General features: G+C 33.0%; 1 protein-coding gene across 3 annotated transcripts in view; it reads right to left on the bottom strand.

The window, feature by feature from the left end:
• Positions 1 to 4,098: 4,098 nt before the first annotated feature.
• LOC111625929 (sprouty-related, EVH1 domain-containing protein 2-like) overlaps positions 4,099 to 22,471 on the bottom strand; it is a 50,790-nt gene continuing 32,417 nt past the window's right edge. For 2 of the 3 annotated variants that reach the window (XM_023369187.1, XM_023369188.1), the window contains 3 exons: positions 22,384 to 22,416; positions 16,108 to 16,163; positions 4,099 to 8,097 (listed from right to left, as the gene is read on the bottom strand). In XM_023369187.1, coding sequence (XP_023224955.1) covers positions 7,192 to 8,097; positions 16,108 to 16,163; positions 22,384 to 22,416 — 995 coding nt within the window. In that variant the 3' untranslated portion in view covers positions 4,099 to 7,191. The remainder of the gene's footprint in view (positions 8,098 to 16,107; positions 16,164 to 22,383; positions 22,417 to 22,471) is intronic. The other variant, XM_023369189.1, reaches the window with a different exon arrangement.

The following is a 22,471-nucleotide window of genomic DNA, read 5'->3' as shown; positions in this document are numbered from 1 at the left end:
AGACAAAGGTGAAGTAAGGATATATATATATATATATATATCTTTTCTATTGTTAATGCCTAGAAATTACAAACACCAGCTGTTTAATCCAAAATGTACCTTGTTTTATGAAAATGCAAAATGAAAAGTCAAACTGTGACTATTTTATTTACGGGAATCTGAAAGGAGTAAAATAAAATTGCATATCATCATATTAAATAAGAATCTAAGTGAATATTTATCACATTTTTATATATGCTATTTTAATAAAAACAAAAGTTTTGCAATTCATTCTATTCTTAACTGAAATATTTTGTTTTTGATAACAGTCTTGATGGGAAGTAAAGTAAAATAATTTAATAAATGTCCATTTGTTTTTACTTTGAGTTTCAAAATTATTTTGATGCTATCAATTAACATTATTACAAATCGCCATGTGCCAGATCCGCACGAGCAGAATTTATTAAAACAGGTACGACAGGTTTGTTAGTTGTCAATTCCTCTGTAGCTTTCCTTTTGAGAAGTGCTTATCGCAATAACAACAAGTATTTTCTTATATATCATCCAATGCAATATTCTCCATAACGATTTCTTAACAACGTAGCAAGAATACCAATTATTGATGGTGAAGATACAGAACGCTATCCGCTCTGTATCAAAAAACTTTACCGAAACTTCAGCTTCCCATTTTGTCATTTAAATATTTTATATTAAGCAGATCCTTGCACGTTTTAGGCTTATTTCGTACAAATATCCAACAAGAAAAACTGATTCTTGTTGGATATTTCAATTTGTAATTATCCAGTCCACGCAATCTGGAATCGAAGTTTATTTTAGCTTGAGCACTTGAAGTAATTGCCTCATCTCAAGTTTCATTGCTCGAACGCTTAACATCTAAGTTTAATACAGGTACAATAGTAAATCACTGGGCAGAGTTCGACCTATCTCCATAACTGGCTGAATCATTTCAAATATTCATTCATAACTTCGCATTCCAATAGAAAAATCTATCACAAGTTTTTATCTTTTTGTTTCAGGTGTGAATTGAGCAGCTCTTCCTGCTCTGACTGATTATCTTCAAGGAGTTAATATTTTCCCATCTTCAAATATTAACATAACCTGTCGTTGCTCAAGTGTATTTACATATTTGGAATATCTTCGCTAATAGATATCTTCTTGATGATATATCATCCCACTCTTTTAGAACTTTTCCTTATGTAGCCTTTTAGTGTTTTCATCCCGATCAATCACAAATTTTATTACAAATCTATCATAATCTCGCGTGCAAATTAAGACGGAACTTCTTCACCACTTGAACTAATGAAATTCCCTCAAACTTCCTCACTTTCTTTTTGAACATTTTATCTTTACTTTGTCCAGCTTAGGACTTTATATTGTTCTCACCGCTTGAAATTTTCATCTTCAATTTAAATACTCAAGAACTTGTTGCATCCTTTAACAATAAGTTTTCACGGGAATTTTCCAAATAAAACTATGCCCCGTGGTAAGGGATCAAGGGAAAATCCAAGATTTTTGTTTTCTATTTCTTCTTGGAGGTCATAAATCACCAAGAATAAAGGGTTGAACTGATGGAATAAGGAAACGCAACACATGAATGATCTACCAAGAGGGTGCCTCCCTGGATGACTTGTAGTAGTCTAGAAAGGCTGGAAAGTGTTGAACTGTTGCTAGATATCCAGGGAGTGAACAAAATGTGCTTCGGAGCAAAAGTCAAACCCTATATTTAAATATACAGTACTGTATATAGTCAAATTGTAAAGGACTACACTCAAAAATGCGCGAGGGCGATGAGTTATATTTTGCTATTGATGCGAGTGTGCTGGGAACAAGTACAATTGTAAGGATTGGGTCGAGGTTGATTCACAGATAAAATTTCAACACGACACATTTCCTGAGAAAGCGTTTGTTCGGATAGCAAGCAGTCCAAAAGATCTGATGCATTCATAGCACCCTCTCGCTTATGCATAATAAAGTTTAACTTACATAAAAGAGTGTATTAAGAAACGGCTGATCCCATTCCTCAAGATGGATGGTTACTCAACGAGTGTTGAGTAACAATCCATCCATTGAGTAACTCGGATGGCCTGTATGTTTCCTGGCAGGACTTCGCAGATGCGCATTACGCAACAAATAGTTTCTATGTTGGAGGAATATGAAATCAATTGCGTCAGCAAGGAGAACAAGTTGCAAATGTTCCTCAAATATATTCAATTGAACGATTCTCGTACCAGTTTCCACAATTTAGACAGAAGAAACTAATTTTGTCAATTCTGTGATCCTGGATCATCATATTGTAAAAATAAAGTTTGATTTTCGTTTACATGTCCTTATTTAGGTGTTAGTCATGTGAAGAAAATCTCACATGGCTAGCCCATTGGTCAGGCACGAACCAGCATTCAGTGGTTTTTATCCATTCGGCCACTGATGAGACTAGTAGCTTTAATCAAAAATGTGCCTAGTAACTTACCTTTAAATACTTAGGTTTAGCAGTAGTCAGGAGCCTCATTTACGTAGGAACGCGCACATGATTAGGCAAGCAAGCTGTTTGGAAAAACATTCTGCACTTCCGTGGGACCAACGCCATACTCCTAACCCATCCCATGTACAGTACTCGAAAACGTGCACTCTACCCGAAAATGACTGGACTTCATGTGCATTACACGTAACATTGGATTATGAGATTGCACGCCTCCGATTTCCGATAAAAATGGGAGAACAATGTTTTTGACCAGTCCGTCAGCTGTTTCCCATTCATATGCCATTTTTAACCATGAGCAAGACCTGAAGCTTTGAAGGTAAGCAACAAGGCAAATGTTTTTCAACCTTTTTCTAATAACGGCATTTAAACTTTTCCTTTTTTTAGTAATACACGTTAGTAGTGTTATGGCGCTGCTCAGCACTATATTTCGCGACACCCCAGTTGAAAGTTAGTGAGAGCTTCTAGTCGACATATATTTCAACTTTTAGACTTTTTTTTAATTGAAAACTTTTAATTTTTTTTTTACCATGGAAATACCTTTCTTGAGAGCATTTTTCAATAAGCTAATGCATGTGTAATGATAGTTCTCTATTGTTCGTAATGTCACTATTCTGCTTCATTTTCAGTACATGGATATTTTCACATTTTCTTAGTATTCTTCTCCTTAGATGATTGAATTTGGAAACGAAGAGCTACGATATTTTAACTCCTTTGTTTATACTCCTTCAAAATTTATTTTGTTATACTCCCAAGTGGTATACAAAGCAATGGTAGTTTTCGAAATAGAGTGGCCATAATTAGTTTCACTATTCAGAACATTGTAGCCCTGCCCAGTAAGCAAAATGACACCAGAATTTCGTACAAATTAACTCATTGGTTACGGCTAGTGCTCTGAATAGAGAAGCTAAGACCAACCTGTGTATTTTAGGCTTCAGAAGCCACGTTTCACGTAAGGTAATTTTATCGCGTGTTACACATGTTCACGTGTATAATTATACTTTAAAACAAGTGCCAACACAAAAGGAAAAAAAAGAAAAATTGAAACAATTTGTTCAAGCAATTTATTTCTTTTTATCCAACAGATAATTGTGAATTTCCAAAAAGATTGTAAAGAATAAACACTATGATACAGACCAATATACAGAAATAATGACAATTTTTCATTTAAAGATCTTTTTCTCTGGGGAGGGTATAAGTGTGGCCTCGTACATTTTGTTTCGGCAGAAACATTTGAAACACTGAAACTGTGGCTGAAACACATCCAGCTGAATAAGATAAAAACTCATTTTTTCTCTCCATTTTTTTCATTAATAAAGCATGAGAATAGACAATTAATATATATATATATATATATTTATATATACTTGTTTCATAACTATATTACACTGTGAAACAGTTATCGTCATTGGATAGAATAGCTGCCAGTATATATAATAATGGTCGTCATCTATTAACTCGTTCATTTCTTCAGAAACTGAATGGAGTTACGTGGCGAAATTCGCGTTACGTTGTCAGAAACTGACGTCAGTTTCTGACAACGAAACAGGAAACAATATTCGAGAATGAATTCTCAACAATGACAACAATAAAAACGAGCGAGAATCCTAACAGGTATGAGATTTACATACAACCAACACTTTAATAGGGAACGTAACATATCTAAATACATAATAAAATCAACAAATTTTCATGTGTTGTGTGTTGTTTTTTTTCTTTTGATGTTCTGAGATCTACAATCACACCTCTTCCTATATTAGCTGCTCCTTTTAATGATAATAAATTATAATTAAAATACAGTGAAAGAACCGAGAATAATAATAATAATAATAATGATAATAATAATAGAGGTTAACACTCGTTACTGTGTATGCGTGTATAATACAATTATGTGGAATTAAAAAATATTTCATTATTTCTGACATGGATTAAACGGGATAAATCTTCACCCCGTTCTTTGTTAACGACTCTATATTAAGGTCAACATCTAATAAAACACAAAAACACACGATACAAATTGTTGTTATTTTTTTTCTGACATCCCAACATTATGCTATTACTCACTATGACGAGAAACCGATATACATTCATGTGTCTTTTTTCTAAAAAAAAAAAAAAAACAACGAAAAATCCTTGATCAATTCATCGAGATAATGTGTCAAAGTATCAATTTAATCGATTATGTGAACCGTGGTATCAAAAATTTGCGCACCAAAGAGCCTAGAATACAAAAAACCTGCCGATTAGGTAACGCCCCAGCCAAGTATAATCGAGCGGGCAACGCTCCTAGCCAAGTATTGTCCAGTTTAATTCGGCAGGGAGCATCCGAATGAGTATTAAATCAGATCTAGTCTCCTCTTCTGCTCGGTTTATGCAGCAAATCGGAGCAAAATGAAGGAATTTGGATCGATTCGAAGCGGCCACACCTATATCTAAGGATTTTTTTTGACTATTTGGAATCAAATGAGATCAAAACAATACATAACAGGAGGTAAATTAAGATGAAACCAGAAGCTACTTCCTTCAGATTTGATATGTTTGACATTCAAACGATAAGGGAGGTGACTATTTGATAAAATATTTTTTTTTAAATATATATATCTATATATATTTATTTTATACAATTCTAATTTAACCGATTTTTTTTGAAATTAAAACTCGGTTAAACTTCGAAAAATTACACTAAAAAAAATAATTCGTCGTGTGACTATAAATATATATATATATTTATGCCTCTTATCTATTGTTTAAAACAGAACCTGACATAAGGAAATTCCTCACCACCTCACAATAAATAGAAATATACAATTAACACGTGATCCAAATTGAAATTAGACAGGGTTTATAGAAAATTTTGCTTTTGTTTTGTTTTTATCTCCTGTTTTCTCCGCAAAAATGTCACATAAGGCACACGACAATAAAATTTACAAACACAGAATGATGATAATTTACATATTTACTAATTAAAAAACAAAGTTAAGAGGAAAATCAAGCTTTTGGAACCGATTAGAGAAACCTAATTTATGTTTTCGGATGAATTTTTGGAGGTTTTTTTAGATCATTTACTTAAATGCATTGTAGGAAAGTCTCTCTTAGTTAATTGAATTATATATATATACATATATATGTTTGTGTGTGTATACATACATATATATATATATGTAGACAGAGAGAGAACTTCGTAAAAATATCTATTGAATTCTTTATGGTCACAGCACTTTGATTGGATAGTGGTCACTAGTATTAATTAATAACCACATTGATATATATTTATATATATATATATAATATATATATATATATATATATATATAAACTCTTGTACAAAATTTGGCATCAAAATACACTATAATTGTGCTTCGGATAGGTATTATTTTGTAATTATATAACAATTAGTTCGAGTGCCAACATTCGCGCTCGCAGCTCTCATGGGAGTCCTCAAATGGTAATGTTCTGCAAGATGCCAAGAAGACCCCTCTCCCTTACTTGAGCCCTCTCATTTGAATTAATGCAACTGTTTCCATAAAAAAATATAAGTAAAAACACAAAACTTCACTCCATAAACAACAGATCGAATTTCAAAAAGAATGAAGAAATATGCAAGGAAGACCCGACAACTTCGACGTTGGCACTCCTCGGATGCAAAAACCAAAATTGTGACCGATCTGGCTAAGGACCGAAGTTGTTTTTGTTTTTAATTTTCACTTAAAAATTTGATTAAAAATTTAAAAAAAGATCAATATTTTACACACCAAATTAAGTTTAAGGATTCTCCTGACTGTAAATGGGTATATTACACATTAATTTTGACTGTAAACTTAAATTTATTTACATCCTGCACCTCCAACACTATTGTAAAACAAACTTCTCAACCCAATAGCATCAATACTTCCATGTTCTTGGCACGGTTATGTTTTATTTTGCCACCTGTCTTATGGCAGTTTGTATATCTAAACTCTAGTACTAAGATATAAAAAATATTCTCAGAGTTTTATATATTTATATGTAGACAAAGAACACTAATTGTCCTGTTTCTACATATATTAAATTAGAACCAATTGAGAGTGATTGCGAACATTTTAACAAAATTTTTCTTGTTTTGGAGGACATATGACGTAATGGATTTCTATGAACTTGGGTCTAAATAACATCCAAATTAATCTTAAATTAAAGGCTCTTAAAATTATTCTAATGGTAGCTTTGGAAGACTCAAAAATAAGGTTTTTACTCAGACTACAACAACAATAACTTAAAATTCCAAACCTGGCAGCTAAGGAAAATATTCTCTGTGTTTTCTCTCTTGTAAAGAACTGAAATAGTTCTAAAGCAGGCTGATATTTAACATTTAGAAGTAATTAATATCATAATTACAATTGGTAATTTCCAATATAACAATTAACCAAACAGCCATGTGACTATGCCGTCTCTTCGAGTGATTTCCTCTGTTTCCTGGGAGTGTAGAACTGTATGAATTGGCATTCTCTTTATAGACTGTGTTGGAGAATTAAACAATTTTTAAACCTGTGTTGCTTGGATTACAGTCCAAGGTGGGTAGAGCATGTTTGTTTTATTTTTGTTTTTTTTTTTTTGTTTTGTTTTGACTCTGGATGGCAGCAGTTTTGCTGCTCCATTCCTGAAGGAGGCGGCAGTGGAGAAATGTGTTGAGTTTACATCCATCCGTTTCTCTTAGTGACCAGATTACTAAGGGCAAAGGGTCAAACGGCTTCGTGTCTTCCTCCACAAAGGCCACTGCTTACACCACATCGATGACACGCGCGAAATGGTATATAGCACCAAAGGCAGGGTACGAAAAACGAGAGAAGTGCCAGGCCTATCCATCTTCGCTGGCAATGTTCATCGGTAGTGTCACAAGAACAGGGATGGTGGTTAAAATCTCCTTCCGTGTCGGACATGCAGTGATATAACATACACTGGGCACAGGATATACAGGTAGTGGCACTTATGCACGCCAGTACTTTATCTGGAGCATACTCGCAGCTACCTCTCCTGTTTTCGTCTTCATTAAACATGTCGTGGCAGTGGCGACACTGGACCCGAGTTAGAGGAGAATGCTTACAAGTGTCTTTTTTGTTCTCCTTCTTCCTCTTTGTCTTTGTTGGCAGTAACGGAGGTTGAGTGCCTATTGCAGGTAACTGATGTTTCTTAATGTTACCTATCGAATCTCTCTTACCCGATTTCAGAGAGTCCATTATTGGGTAGGAATACTCATGTTCCGTTCGCGGCTTGTCTTTAGCAAACTGAACATAAGAATAAGGCTCTCCGGGAATAATTTCTATTTTATCATCAAGAATACCCTGATCTTTCATATTGTTCTTAGGGCTTGGAGATTTCTCTTTGATCCATATGTCTTCTTGTGTTTTCTGCTGGAGGTCTATTACCTGGCCACCGTTTCCACCAATTAATCCACTATTGTTAATTGTTCGAGGAGGCCGAATGAAATGCATTCGATGCAGATGATGATGATTAGCATGAGGATGAGTATATGGGGAAGAAAACGCTTCGGTGTTGTTGGTAGAAGCAGGCCTTACGGCCGAAGCTCCGTTGCCACTCACATTACTGGAACCAGACGAAGAGCGAGAATCCACTGGCAGTTCTAGAGTCTGCAATTAAAGTTATCATTAAATATGACCACGAATTTTATAAAATTTATTAAAAATAATAAGTTTTCAAAACAGATTGTTATAAGCTGTTATAACAATCTGACATTTTATTTTGTAATTAGATTTTAATATCTACAAGAAACAGAGTACAGGCATGTGCTACTTAATTAATGTTCTGCTTAATGACAGCATTCCCAATTACAATGGAAATGAGAAATCGCTAGCTGCCTTAACAACATATATGACAATGGTGACATCATACAATGCATTAATGCATAAACAAACCCACAGCACAGCTAATCATGTGTTACATATAGATGTTTATATAAACAGTAGACTATAGTATAGATTTGTCTAAGTACATTCTATGACATTCACTTGACATATTTTTCAGAACATATCCCATAATTAAGCCATGTACCCTCATACAGTTAACGGGTGGGTGCAACATGACAGAGGATCAATAGAACATGCATAATAAATCATTCAAAACAATAATATATCAAGCCATAAATAACCTGTTACAATAAAGTAATAGTCATTTGAGAGAGTAACTAGCACAAGAGTGGAATGGGAACAATGTTTAATATTTAGATCCAACCATTCCTTTCTATTCGAAGCAATCTTTTGGCCCTAGGTGGATAGAATTGCAATCAAGATGAGGATAGAATACAGCAGATGTAATTGATAAATGCATTTTAGGCAGGATTTCACAAGTTAAAGAAGCAGAAATTTAAGAAATCCTAGAGAGCAACACTTAATTTGAAGAACAAATTATCTACAGATACAACTTACAAAAGAAATAGCCTACTTAATGTGTGTTGCAAGTACCACTAAAAGAAGCAAATAAATTCGAAATTATTAAATATGATTGAAAAAGTGTAAACAAAAATATATATTAATTGTATCATAGTTTGTAAGAGAACATTGAAGAATAAAAATAGATTGTTCTCTGTATTGTTAGATGATAATTACTGTACATCTAGTTGACAATAATAAAACTGGGAGACAGAAAAAGGAAGCAGATCAAGTAAAAACAAAAAAAATTGATTAAACGATGAAGAGAAAGGAAATTCCACAGAAGGACACAAGAAAATGTGTGCATAAATTAAAAAACGCATTTGAAATTGGATGAAATGACAGTAGGTTTGAATAATAATTCATTCTAGTCTATGAATTGAAGAAAGAAAAACTTTATTTGTTCAAATGTTTCTGTAGAAAGAAGACTGCTGTCCAGTATTATAAAGAACAAACTATTGAGAAAGGAACAAATTTTCACAAGTCAATTATGAACATGACAATGAAGAATACGTAAAGTACTTTGATATAATATTGAATTCAATAGCAGACAAATAGCATCCTAATAATAATAATAAAAAGCAAGATATTAAGAAAAACAAGAAAAAACAAAACTCAGTGTCAAGAAATCTGTGGAATTTAATAAAAAATGCAGATACTACAGAAACACATTGGCTACTTAGAATGTCAAAGGTGGATATGGAAATAACACCAAGTCATACAAGTGGTTGAAAGATTAAAAAAAAAAAAATCAGAGGAATCACATTAACTCAGATTCAAAAGAGCAAGTAACCAGTACGGCTATATTTATATCAAGACAATTGTTGATCATTAGGGGAATGAATTGTAGTGATGCCAAGACTTTGACAATGTAAGTAGAGAAGAAACTTAGAAAAAAAGAAAACACAAATGATGTAGAATAGTGCTTCTCAAACTGTGTTCACAGACTAGTATTTTATGAAATTAATTATAAAACAGAAAGAATGGGTTTCAAATCATTTTTTTAATTTTAACATTTAGATTGAACTATTAAAATACAACAACAAAATTTGGTTCAAATCATCTTAAAAATAATGGGTTTCTGGGATGATTTCAAGTAATTTCCTAGGCCAATTTCTATCACCAGGTCACTCTGATACTAAGTGTTTATTACTTTACTTTAAATAATAGAGAAAAATGAATGTTTTTAAAAAACTGATACGAAATCACAATTTTAAATGAAATTGTTTGTGGCCCAGTAAACCATCCACAGACCATAAGTTGAATAGCACCAATGTAAAAAGAAAATAAATTGTATGTACCATAAAATTAAAAATGTTAAAACTATCTCAGAAAAATAGAATTACTTGAAATTCTATAATAGTAGTAGTAGTAGTAGTAGTAGTAGTAGTAGTAGTAGTAGTAAGATATGGTGATGGCCTATCCTACTTTTCAAAATACCAATGAATAAAATAACAGAAAAGCAATGAAAATAAAAACAAAGGAAGTATTCCTTACTTGTAATAACTGCTCTGTGTTATACAGTGACAAAAATAGAGCTTTAAATGTATGAAAAAGAAATATGCAAGTTTCTAATTTAAAATTTTGGGTGCCATTTTGGAATTTTATAACAATCTTCATTTCAAAAGAGCTTAAACTCACAAATAAAATTTGCATTAAGTTTTATCCCATCCAGATACAGGGTTCCTACTCAAATTTTTGCTTTGAATTCCCTGACCAACCTTGTCCAAATTCCCCGACCCTCACATTTTTTAGTGTGGAATATCGACATAATAAAACAGCATTACAGTTAAAATTGAGTACATCTAGCCCTCTTTTTGCACAGTTGATATGATTCAAAGACTGCCACATTAAAAAAATACAGTACATACATCCTGTAGAAAAATGTTTGATAGAATCCACAACTTCAATGTAATGAAAAAATAAGCAATTTACAAACAAAACACAAGCTTTTTATTTTATCATCATTTATCATTATTATTTGTATGTAAATCTAGTAAATACAAGGTAGCAAAAAATCAGCAAACAGTATTCTTTGATAAACAAATACTGTTTGTTGCTGTGTACTGTACTGTGTTGTGTACTATGCTTAAAATGAACTCTTGACTTTGATTTTAAAATTGTGTGTTTCTATCTTTCAACAAAAAGAGTAACTTTTTTTAAACAGCAATGTAATTTTAACAAAAAGTTAAATTTAGAAATTTTTAAATAAAGCATTTTTCCTACGTAAAAAAATCAATGATTGTACATAAAGAGGAATAGGAGTAAGTTTATACTATAGCTTCTCTAACAAATGCATCTAATTTATTGTAAAATCTTTATTTTTTTACAAAATGGACAATCAAAATACGGAGTAACTTCTTAGTATTAATTCTCTTTTTTCAAAATACAGATAATTAGAAAATAAAAAATGAATTACAATTCACAAAACACAAAAACTATTATATTAATGTAGTTTTAGCCTTTTCTCCTCAAGTGTATTTATTTTCATTTCAAACAATGGAAAATCTGACTCCAATCCAAATGATCGATCTTGGGAGCTGCATTGTCTAGACCACAGGTTCTCAAACTTATTTCGACCACTGCCCACTTTGAGATAAAAAAAAATATGGGGGCACTAGATATTTTAACTTAACCTTTTTACATTACCATCTGTTGCATATTTTAAAAACAGTTATTGCAAATATAATGTTTAAACATGCATTATTATATGGATAGGATAGATAGGATGTGACCCATATCCTATTTCTGAGAGCTAAGAATATTTTGATGAGAAGAAATAAAACTCATATTTAATCACTGAGCCTTCTACTGCCTTCCTGAAAGCCTCCAGCACCCGCAAAGGGGCGTTATCGCCCACTTTGAGAAAGGATGGTCTAGACCAGTGTTTCTCAACCCAAAACTCATAGCGGACCAGAAAATATCTGCTTTTTTTTAAGCGGACAGGTGACAATATTATTTTTAATTGAAAAAAATTCTCTGTTGTAAAAAGAACTGCAAACTACATTGAGCAATAAATATTTGTTATTTTATTTACTAGTACATTAGTATACAAATCAATGTGATCACTGCTTTTCTTTTTTGCTAGTAAGATCATCAATTCTTGGATTTAAGGTGGTAACTATAAGGCGTAAGGCAGAACTAACACTATAACGATTTCGTCGTTTCGATTTTATCATTACCACTGCTGAAAACGTTGATTCACATAAGTATGTGGTGAAAAAGGTAGTAACATCTTAACTGCCTTTTCATGTAAAATTGGATACTCAGATTTAACTTTAATCCAATACTGTGTTATGGGCATTGATTCAAACAATGTTTTAAATCCCAAGTCTGAACTTAATTCGATTAGTTTTTCATATTCAAAGTCGTTCAATCTATTAGTTTGCTATCAATAAACGGATTAATAATCCACATATTTCCTATTCAGGAAAAATGCGTGACAGGTTAAATACATATTTTTAAAGTTTTTGCAGACCGGTCAGATTAGAGTTGCGGACCAGCGATTGAGAAACACGGGTCTAGACTATTCCTCAAGTTTCTATAAAAAATTTCTGTTCATTCCTTTTTTTCTCTAATAATTAAATTATTTTACGTTTTTTTATTTTAGTTCCGGACAATTCCGGAACCTCACATTGTATTCCTATGACATCATATTATTACGAAAATTGGGATTCTTAAAACTTATAAATACAGAAATAAACAACAAACGAAATTACAATTATACGTCATTAAAACATAGAAGTTCAGTGCAGAGAATCATACTACAAATCTCTTTCTTTTGCAACATAACTATAAAAATTGTTTTGGTGTTGTTTCGCACAAAAGATAATCAAATTTATTTTAATTTTTTAATAATTTAATTAATTTTTAAATTTTAATTATAAGCAAGTTAACATTGGTTAAACTATCGAATTACCTGTTGATTTTCGAAAATATAACTACAGAATATTTATTACAAGTATGATCAATAATTAACAAGTATGATCAAGCCCTAAATTTGCCAAAATCGGTGATATTTGTTACCCAACATCATTTCAGTTAAACTAATTATTAAATTATGTATCGAAGTTGTAAAAAAAAATGGAAGAGAGGGGAAAAAATATGCTTGCAGTACAGTACATTCAAAGAAAATCGTAACAACAATATAAAAAGCTTGTGCCAACAACAAGTCAGCGCCAGTATTTTATTGTAAACATCGGGTAACTATTTATAATTTTTTATGTTGTGTAGTAATGTTTTAAACGTGAAAAACGATTAAATTACAGATTTTTACTGATCTATTTAGCTATTTTGAAGTGAACATTCTAATAAATTACGATTTCAACTTTTAAAAGTTTGCAAACATATTTTTAATTAGTTAATTTTTATTCTAATAAACAATTTCATGTTTTTATAATCGCTGAATTATTAAAATTAAAAATTAAACACTATTACATAAAAGTAGTTTATCCACAACTGTAAAATTATATGGCTTCAGAACGATGAAAAAAACCATTTCAAAATGGATTCTGGTGTATTTTCTTATTAAAGATTGCAGCATTACTTCTGCAGATGACTATGATTGGTCATCCATATTCAGCAAACGAGATCAATAATGCAGTTAAGGAGACAAATTCCCGACTTTTTGACAATTTCACAAATTCCCTGACTTTCCAGGTGCATAGGAACCCTGCAGATATGACCCATGAGCTCACCTGCTCTTCCAATCTTTAAAAATAGCAAAACAATGAAATCAGTAAAAGAATACATCAATGTGAAAATTTCTATAACACAATAAAGGACTTTGAATGCAGTTAACTGTAGCATAAAAATGTGTAGTATTACTTACATACACATTACTTATGATGAAGATGACTAATGAACTTGGATGAAGATGGCTAATGGTACCAGTAAAATGTAAGCAACAAATGAAATTTTTAGAAGTATCCTAGGAAAATCTAGATCAATTAAAAAGAGAATGCAACAACAAAGCCCACTATACCAAATAGAATAAACAAGAACATGTAAAGAAAATGGATGATGATAGAATACCTCAGAAAACAACAAATTAAATCGACATAGAAAAATATAGAAATATACTATCAGAGGTTTGTTAAAAATTTATGAAATAAAGTAATATTTGAAGTGTGAAAGAACAAGATGAAATAGAACAGCACTATTATCACACCAACTCAATTGAAAGTTGGTGACTAAGTAACGATGCAAATGAGTCAATCTGAGAGGGCTATGGGGACTTAAACCCACCACATTGACAAAAATTATTTGTGTAAACTTCAAAACATTGTTTTTAAAAACATTTATAATGTGAAATATAAAATTTGTCAAAATCTGTCAGAAAGTCTGCAATATAATCACTTATTAACAACAAAATCCTTATTAATATTTCAAATATTGATTTATCCCCCTTTTAATTTTCTTATGAATCCACTACCTATGAATTTTCTTATGAATCCACTCAAATGCAAGTATAGTCATTAATTACAAAAAACAACAGTTACGTTCCATGTGCAGGAACTGATAAGTTTCTGAAAATGTCTAACTTTCTAAGAGTCTTCTGGCTTCTTTAATTTTATGAGTGTATTGTTAAAGATTTATTATTTACAGAGCTGTTACACAAGCCAAATTAACTCCAAATTATATTTTACTTACACTATTAGGAAAATTTGTCTTGTAAATGGCCATCTCAGATGCATTTTCTTTTGAAGTGAACTCATAACTTTATCCAAAACTTTGGTAAGAGCTATTGAAACACTTTTATACTATTTATGAAAAAAACTGCATATAAATGCTGTGGGAAATGATCAAAGAATTTTATAGTAGCAACTACGCAATAGGAAGACAGTTCGATATGAACATCAGAGATCATAATGTTAAACTTGTGTGGAATAATTTTACTTTTTAATACATATTTGTTTGATACCTACACAATTTATTGTAGAATGCAGCCAGAGAAGCCAGAGAAGAGATGCATGGGGTGACTTGGTTTCCATTACTGAAAACAGAAGTTGAGAGAACTGGAAATGATCAGGGACAAATTACAGATTAAAAATTAGTAGGAACCATTCTGAATTCAAGTGTAACTGTCAGAAAGAACAGTTTCAAAATACAGTAGTCAGAAAGACAAATAAGATTAATATATTTAGAATCATATATATGTAAACTAAGCCTTTCACTTGGATACAACAAATAGAATCAATTTGGGAAGACAGAACTGGAGACAGGTTAGAGGTTTGTGTTTACAAAGGATTAATTTTACAAGATAAATTAAATCAAGTATTTCATATATCAGAATGTTAGAGAATAAAAAAAAATGTAAATGATGAATATTCTTAGATGCTTGTTTAAAATAACTTGAAGGGATATGTCACAAAAAGTCTAAACTACAGGTTTATACAATCAGAATACATAGTTATCCTGTATCTCTTCTCACAAAGTTAATAAGGAAAATTAGGAAGTTTATTAGAGTTTAAAAGAGATTTAAGTAACACAACAGCATCACAATAGGTATCCACACAAACAATCATTTGTGTGGATACCTAGCTAATCTATTTCATTCTGCCAAGCTAGCATATAATCAAACAATTTGCATGGAAGTTGTTTAATTATATTGTTTGCACTGTTGATATCCACTACGTCATTCATTTGCTATCTGGCAAAAACAAAAGAAAAATAAATCAAAGATGGATGATGACGACTCAATCGTCTTAGTGACATACCTATTCTTCATTGAAAAAAAAAAAAAAACGAAGCATTATTATTATTATTTTTATACTTTCATCTTTTTCTTTTTTTAATCAAAAATTTTAGGAAAGTGCTGAATTACTTAATTTCTTGGGTGTTGTTTATCTGCCAAATTGTTTTGTAGCAAATGATATCTGTGTAAAGATGTTCTCATGTTGCCAATTTGCATTGTGTAATTGCTCTTTGTCCAATTTGCACAATAAAAATGTATAGCTAGCTCAAGTGCACCATCATGCACAATTTAAATGCATGTTTATTTAGGCTGCAGCGATGAAAGTGTTTAAATTGTACAGCGAAATTGCTCAAGTACAAGGCCAAAATAATGAACGGGACTAGGAATGATGACAATTATGATATTTCAAGACTATCTATAGTATTAATACAAGTTTTATCATTGTATTGTGTGTATATGTACATACAAATCTAAATTTTAAACATAAAAAAAGACTTCTATTGACAGGTACTTACCATAAATACATCGTCGTCACCGATATCTGTGCCATGTATGTAAGAATCACCGGTACCTGAAATAAGAATTAAATATAATTTAAGAGTATTAATTTGTTGTTTTATCAAAATTACACAAAAATAATAAATTGCAAGTTAGAAATTATTTATGACACCACACAAAATGCTACTTACCAAATAAAGGTTATTCCTAAAAGCTGCCTTTGTATAGCAACTAAAATACTATTTGCCCTTTAATGGGCAAGCAAATGAATATGTCTAAGGAAAAAATAATAAATCTAACAGTAACCTTAAACTGGTAAGTTTTATAACCAAGAGGCTTTATAACTGATTACCACACAGTTGATTCTCGATTAAATGGGAAATATTTCTTAAAAGCCATAGTTATTCATTTAAATATAATGTGACTTATTATAATACTATCATAAAATTGCAAGCATTACATAATTGTAATTATAAAATTAATCAGAAAATACAATAACACAATACAGTATTAAGTTTCCAAGATAAAAGTATTGGCAATCAATGTTACAAACTGGATGAATTTTATTTACATTAGTTCAATTTACTTCATACACAAACACACACCCAAGATGTCCAATTTGCAACATCAAATGGCAATTTGTTACTTTTCTGTTCCACTCAGAATGACTTTCGATTAGTTCTGAATTGAGAATCAATCATATAAATTAAGCATAACCTACATTTTTATATATTCTTACTACTCTAAATTCATGCACTAGATACTATTGGTTTCTCTTATAAATTCTACAGCTGGATAGCTGAGTGGTTAAGGTGTCGGGCAAAATCAAAGGAACAAATTCTAACAAGTCAAAAATACTGGGAATTTTTAAACAATCAGTCTGTCCTGGATACATTGGGCCCATCCCTCGCCACCTGACCACATCATTGCAGCCTAGCTAAATTTGAGGCAGGCTTGATATAAAATGCCCTCTTAGTGCCCACAAGATACAAAGAGTAATGAAAAAACAAAAAACTTAAACTTTATAAACACGTGAATTTCTGTTAGAGTAATATGAGATTATTATTAATTTTGTGCGTAATTTTGAGCAGATTTTGGTATTTGAAACACATTGTTAATTCTCATTTTAAAGAAATAAAGTTATTTGAATATTTAAGAACAGTTTTATGTCAAACCTCATCAACACTCACCAAAATATGGACTATTTCCTATCAGTGAAGAAGCTAGAGAATAAATAAATCCATACATCAGTTTATTTACAGGAATTGATCCCCAAAAAAATCTGAAATAGAAAATGGTAGTAAATAGGATCCACCTTTGGCATTGACCTTCTTGAAAGAGTTAAGACAGTCAGTAGAGAACAAGATATATCATTCGTTACATCAACTGAGATGATCTCTGGCTATGTGCCCCATTCTGACACTCTGTCTACGCCAATTTTCACTTCAATAAGTTACAGAGGTATGCCTCTAATTCCAGTTTTAGTAGTAATTAATTTAGAAATTGAGGCTCAAAAATTGGAATTTTAAACTTGTAAATAAATTTATGAGTGTAAAAGTTATCATTGTTTGCATAGTTTTTGGAGTACTGTAAAAAATATGGTAAATGTCTTGGGATTTGAACTTAAAAATCTAATCTTGGGCATAGCCATTTGACCAAATTTAATAAGGACTATTGTTTATTTGAGGGATGTTGATGGTCCAATCTCAATAAAATCCATTATCAAAGCTTGCTTTATATTTCTATGACTTGGACATGAAGGCTGACAACCTGAAGCCCAAGTTTTCCCTTAAAGGGAAAGGAGGCCTCCTTAATTGGGTCTGTGAGGTAATGGCTCCCTGAAAGGGGCAAGGTCCATGTTGGGTGAACCAGGAATCAGGTCTGGAAACATCTTGCCCTGACTTGGTGTTACAGCTGCTATGCATTTGGCCATATCACCCGTAATTGCAGGGTGGGGCCCCAACTTGTAGCCATTGTTGGATGGTGCACTCTCACAAAGAGTACAAAACAATGCTGCTGAAATGCAACAACTGTTGCAAAGCCAACAAAAAGTTTGATCTGCAGCTGGAGATGAACCACTCCTGTCTGAGTGTCAGCTGCCCCTCTTACTTGAAGGAACTAGCTGTGGTCTGGTCTCGTACCGACTATGGCCGGTAACCAACTGAAGTTGGCTTGAAACAAAAAGGAATTACTATTAAAAAAAAGGAATTGACGGAACACACAACAGTAGGTCTCTGACCTGATGCTTTGTATCTAAACCAAGCAAGGCTAACTTAGAGCCCCCTGCCCATTTAAAGTTGGGACTTTGGGCACCACCAAATATTAATATATATGGCCAATGAAGATAAGGCTATTTAAGGGCTAGAACCTACCTGGCCCACAACAGAAGCGCAATGCTCATGAGACTAAAAGGATTTGATGGAACATCGTAAAGAGGTCTTTAGACCTATAGCTCAGCTACACGTTGTGTGGGCCTTTTGGGGAAGGGATCCTGCAGCCCAACAAGTTAGCATCAATCAGTTCTTGGTTGAGTGCATGTGAAACAGCTTACAGCTGTACAAAACTATATGTCAGCATTAGACAGTTGGACTCAAGGTGAGTAAGGCTGGTCCCCATTTGGTTGTACTGCCAGAGCCCGAGTATATAACTTGGTCTGATTTTAATCATTCAGACACCTCAGTGACTACTGGGTGCCTGACTGTATGATTAAGATACTCTCTTTTGTACTCTGTAGTGTCATCTTGGCAGAGCAGAGGCAAATTACTTAGAGTTGTTATTAGTGTGTCACCATCATAGAAAATGGTGAAAGCGGTCATCTGTTGCACCTATACTCAGTTGTACACATCATATTGTGTTTAGCAACACTCTGTGTAACATAGCGACATCAATGGACATAGTGATTGTGTAGCTGATATCTTTAGTTCCCTGTGTATGGATTTGCACATAACAAGATATTAATGTTTACTCAATTGATGTAATTTGCTAACACCTTACAATTTGCTAGTGCCAGGGACTCGACCAGACCAGAGCTACTTTTATTCGCCATCCTGTATTAAGGCGATGCAGATGCATTCATAGATGGAATTCTCTGCTTTGTACTACATTACAACCTTGCATTGTGAGCATTAAATTTAGCTTGATATCAAGAATTTTATAAAAAACTGTCTGCTAGTTTATCTTTACTAATGTCCTCTTGGACATCGCAAAATAATCACTCCTGGACAGCGCTTCTTTGGCAGTCAACAGACAACTGCCTCATTCAGCACCTTTCCATCAACTTGTTTTGGAGTACTTGGATGTCCCTTTGGTAGACCTCCTCAATAAGGACTCCATTCCTCCTAACCCAGCAGATGTTCTTCACTCCTACCTTCAACTTGGCAGGGTTGATATCCTTACATGGTATCAGACCACATTGCTATGCTCCTTCACATCCTTCAGGTACATGAGGAAAATGTGCTCTGTCAAGGATAGAGAAGACTCCTGCTTCGACTTAGGGGCCCAATTGCAACCTTTGCATAGGTTCTTTTTCGCTGTCACAAGACTTTTGTCTACTGCTCTATATTGATTGGTTGGTGGGACATGCCACCTCCCTTAATCAAAGGGTTCTGACTTCAGTCTGTAGAGTGCTGAGTTTGGACTCTGTCCCAGGACTAGTGAGGTCATGTTGTTGAAAAGGTGCTGGATGGCAGAACCTACAATCTTTTGACAGTGGTTGTTGGTCCTGCCTAGTAGAGCTGCCAGTGCCTCTAAGATGCTCTCAATCTTCTTGCTCAGTTCTGATCATTGGTAGTGCACCGTGGAAGTCCCTTCTTGCCTTTTGACAGAAGAAGGGTCTCTCTCTTCATTGGCCCTGGTTCTGTACAGGGATTCTCGACTTCAACATCTTGGGGAGTGCCTTCCGTCCTTGAAGCCCTTGCTACCTTGTCCCCAGCTATGGTTGAACATTCTTGAGAAGAACAGGAGGACGACACTGGGGATCACCACTTCCCCAGGAGTAGAGGCAGCTGAAACCACACCCTCTTCCATGCACACTTGTCTGTGCATTAGTCGCTTACTACAAGTGGCCGCCTAGTGGTTGACCACTACTTCCTCTTTCTCTGAGACAATCTTGTCAGCATCTTCAGGGCACGAGTCTGAGACTAGATCAATGATCTCCTCGGCCCTTTCAGCAACAGGCTGCAAACCCAACTTTGGCCGAGGTCAATCAATGGCAGAGACCAAAGTGGGATCTTCAGATCCTCTAACCTGCCGCCTCTTGTCACTAGGTACCCCTGCCATGCCGAGGCCAGTTCCTTTCTTTTGGGGGGGGTGATACTAGCAGTTGGCGTCTGTGTTTGTTATCAAATTGTGTATGTTTCCATTAAACTGCTAAATGGGTTTACTTTGTGTACCATCCTATAGTATGCACAGAACTAGATGTAAATTTTATCAATTAAACATTTTCATTTTGAAATAAAATACCATAATCAATTATGATAACACAACAAGATTGACATTTTCCAAAATATAACTTTCCAAACTACTCAAATCTACAATACATTCTACATTTAGCAAGGAAGAATCTGAAAGTTTGAGATAGATTAATACAACTAGACTAGAAGTTCTGTTAAGGCGACAAAGAACAAACACCAAGTTTTAAAATTGAGGAGACCCATTATCAGATTTATAAGCTTTGAAAGGCAATGTACTATATATAAATGTTCAATTACTAGCAAACATTTGGGTGATAATGTTAGTATACACAAAAAAATCAAGAACTGTGAAAATTTGTATAGCGTGTCCCAGTTAATTTCACAAATTTCAACAAAATAAATAGATAATTATTGACATTATTAAATTAATTATTAAAATTAATAGATAATTAAAACAAAAAAAAATAAATAGGTAATTATTGTTGCAAGTACAGTACATCTTGTGGCAAATCCAGGAGGAGGCTAAATCAAAATAAAAATATAACTGACTAATTAATAAGGGCCTTTTATTAACAGTAGTAAGACAAATACAATGTAAATAACATCCAAAGTGGATCCAAGGGCTCTTAGCTAGACCTTGGATCTAGCCGAGTACATGCAAACAGTGAATCAAATTTAGGCAGATGACAAAATACATAAGAAAACTGCACATATGCAATGAATGTTAACAAAATTTTTGAGTTCATCTGCACAAAAATTTACATTGTGGATCAAATTACTACTTGCCATTATGACATCGTAGTTCCTGTTTAATTCAGGAGTAATGTCGTCATCAATATAGACCCATACCTCACAAGCACCATAAGAGTAAGCATTATCATTACAGGTAAAAAAACCAAGGTAACAGACCACCTGTTTGTCCCTCTGATCAAATTAATGAAACTAACGACAACCACAGTTCTCTATCCAAGTTCCTTCATTCTCTATTTTTCAATACATCTAGCATAAATGTGTGTACGAATGAAGTGAAATTACAGAATTATGAACTGCATGGTGTACGAGAATTTTAGCATTAATATGAATATAGTTAAACATAAAACAAAATTCCACTATAATCATTTTTGTATTGTGTTAAATTATGAATATAATTAAAGCATTGTACATTTATATTTAAATTCCTCTTGTAAAAACTAATTCTTAAAACTAGTGAATAGTGATTAATAACACTTAAATTTAACATTTTTACTGTTTATATCGGCACTTCCCAAATTTTTTAGTTGGGTCAATGTTTACTGTATTAAAAAAAGTCATGATATAACAACCAATCAGAGATGACAACACATTTTACTAGGGAACCAAAGCTTATCACAACAATCTTTGACAATATACTAAATACCGGTTCCGAGAAGTCTGTCATAACATCAGTTCTTGGGACCTTCATCAATTAAACTTTGTTTGATGAGATAATGAAGTCTTCCTATGGGGAAACTGGCCTGTATTTAGATGACAAGCATGTGAAGGTAACTAGAAAACTCTTGCAACCGGCACATTAGTCGAGCACAAACTTGAGACAAATTACAGGTGTTCAATGCTTTTATTCACCGGTGGGTCACATCAAAGGTTGATAATATATCATTAATAAATGCAATTCCTAAATCACATACTTTGGCCCAGAACCAAAATTTAGTATATCAAAAGATCGTGGTGATATATCAAATATAATTTAGCTCATAACCCATAACAGGTCACGATGCAGTTGCTCAGGAAATGTCGATATGCCATTAAGAATATTTATCTAACATCATTCTAAAGCATGCCAAGCTAAAGATAATTGATATTTCAGGAATTATTTTTAATTAAATTAATATAAATCAAACATACTGGATTGCTGAAAGACTAAGAACATCATGTTAACTTACCATACATCCAGGTAAGAGGAAAAAGAAAAAAACTTACAGTTAAATTTCAG

Source organism: Centruroides sculpturatus, unplaced genomic scaffold, assembly GCF_000671375.1.
Source record: "Centruroides sculpturatus isolate CEXI.00-Female unplaced genomic scaffold, Cexi_2.0 scaffold448, whole genome shotgun sequence".
In the NCBI taxonomy this organism is placed as follows: domain Eukaryota; kingdom Metazoa; phylum Arthropoda; class Arachnida; order Scorpiones; family Buthidae; genus Centruroides; species Centruroides sculpturatus.
Note: the sequence above shows the minus strand (reverse complement) of the source record. Positions and strands in the feature narration are given on the sequence as shown.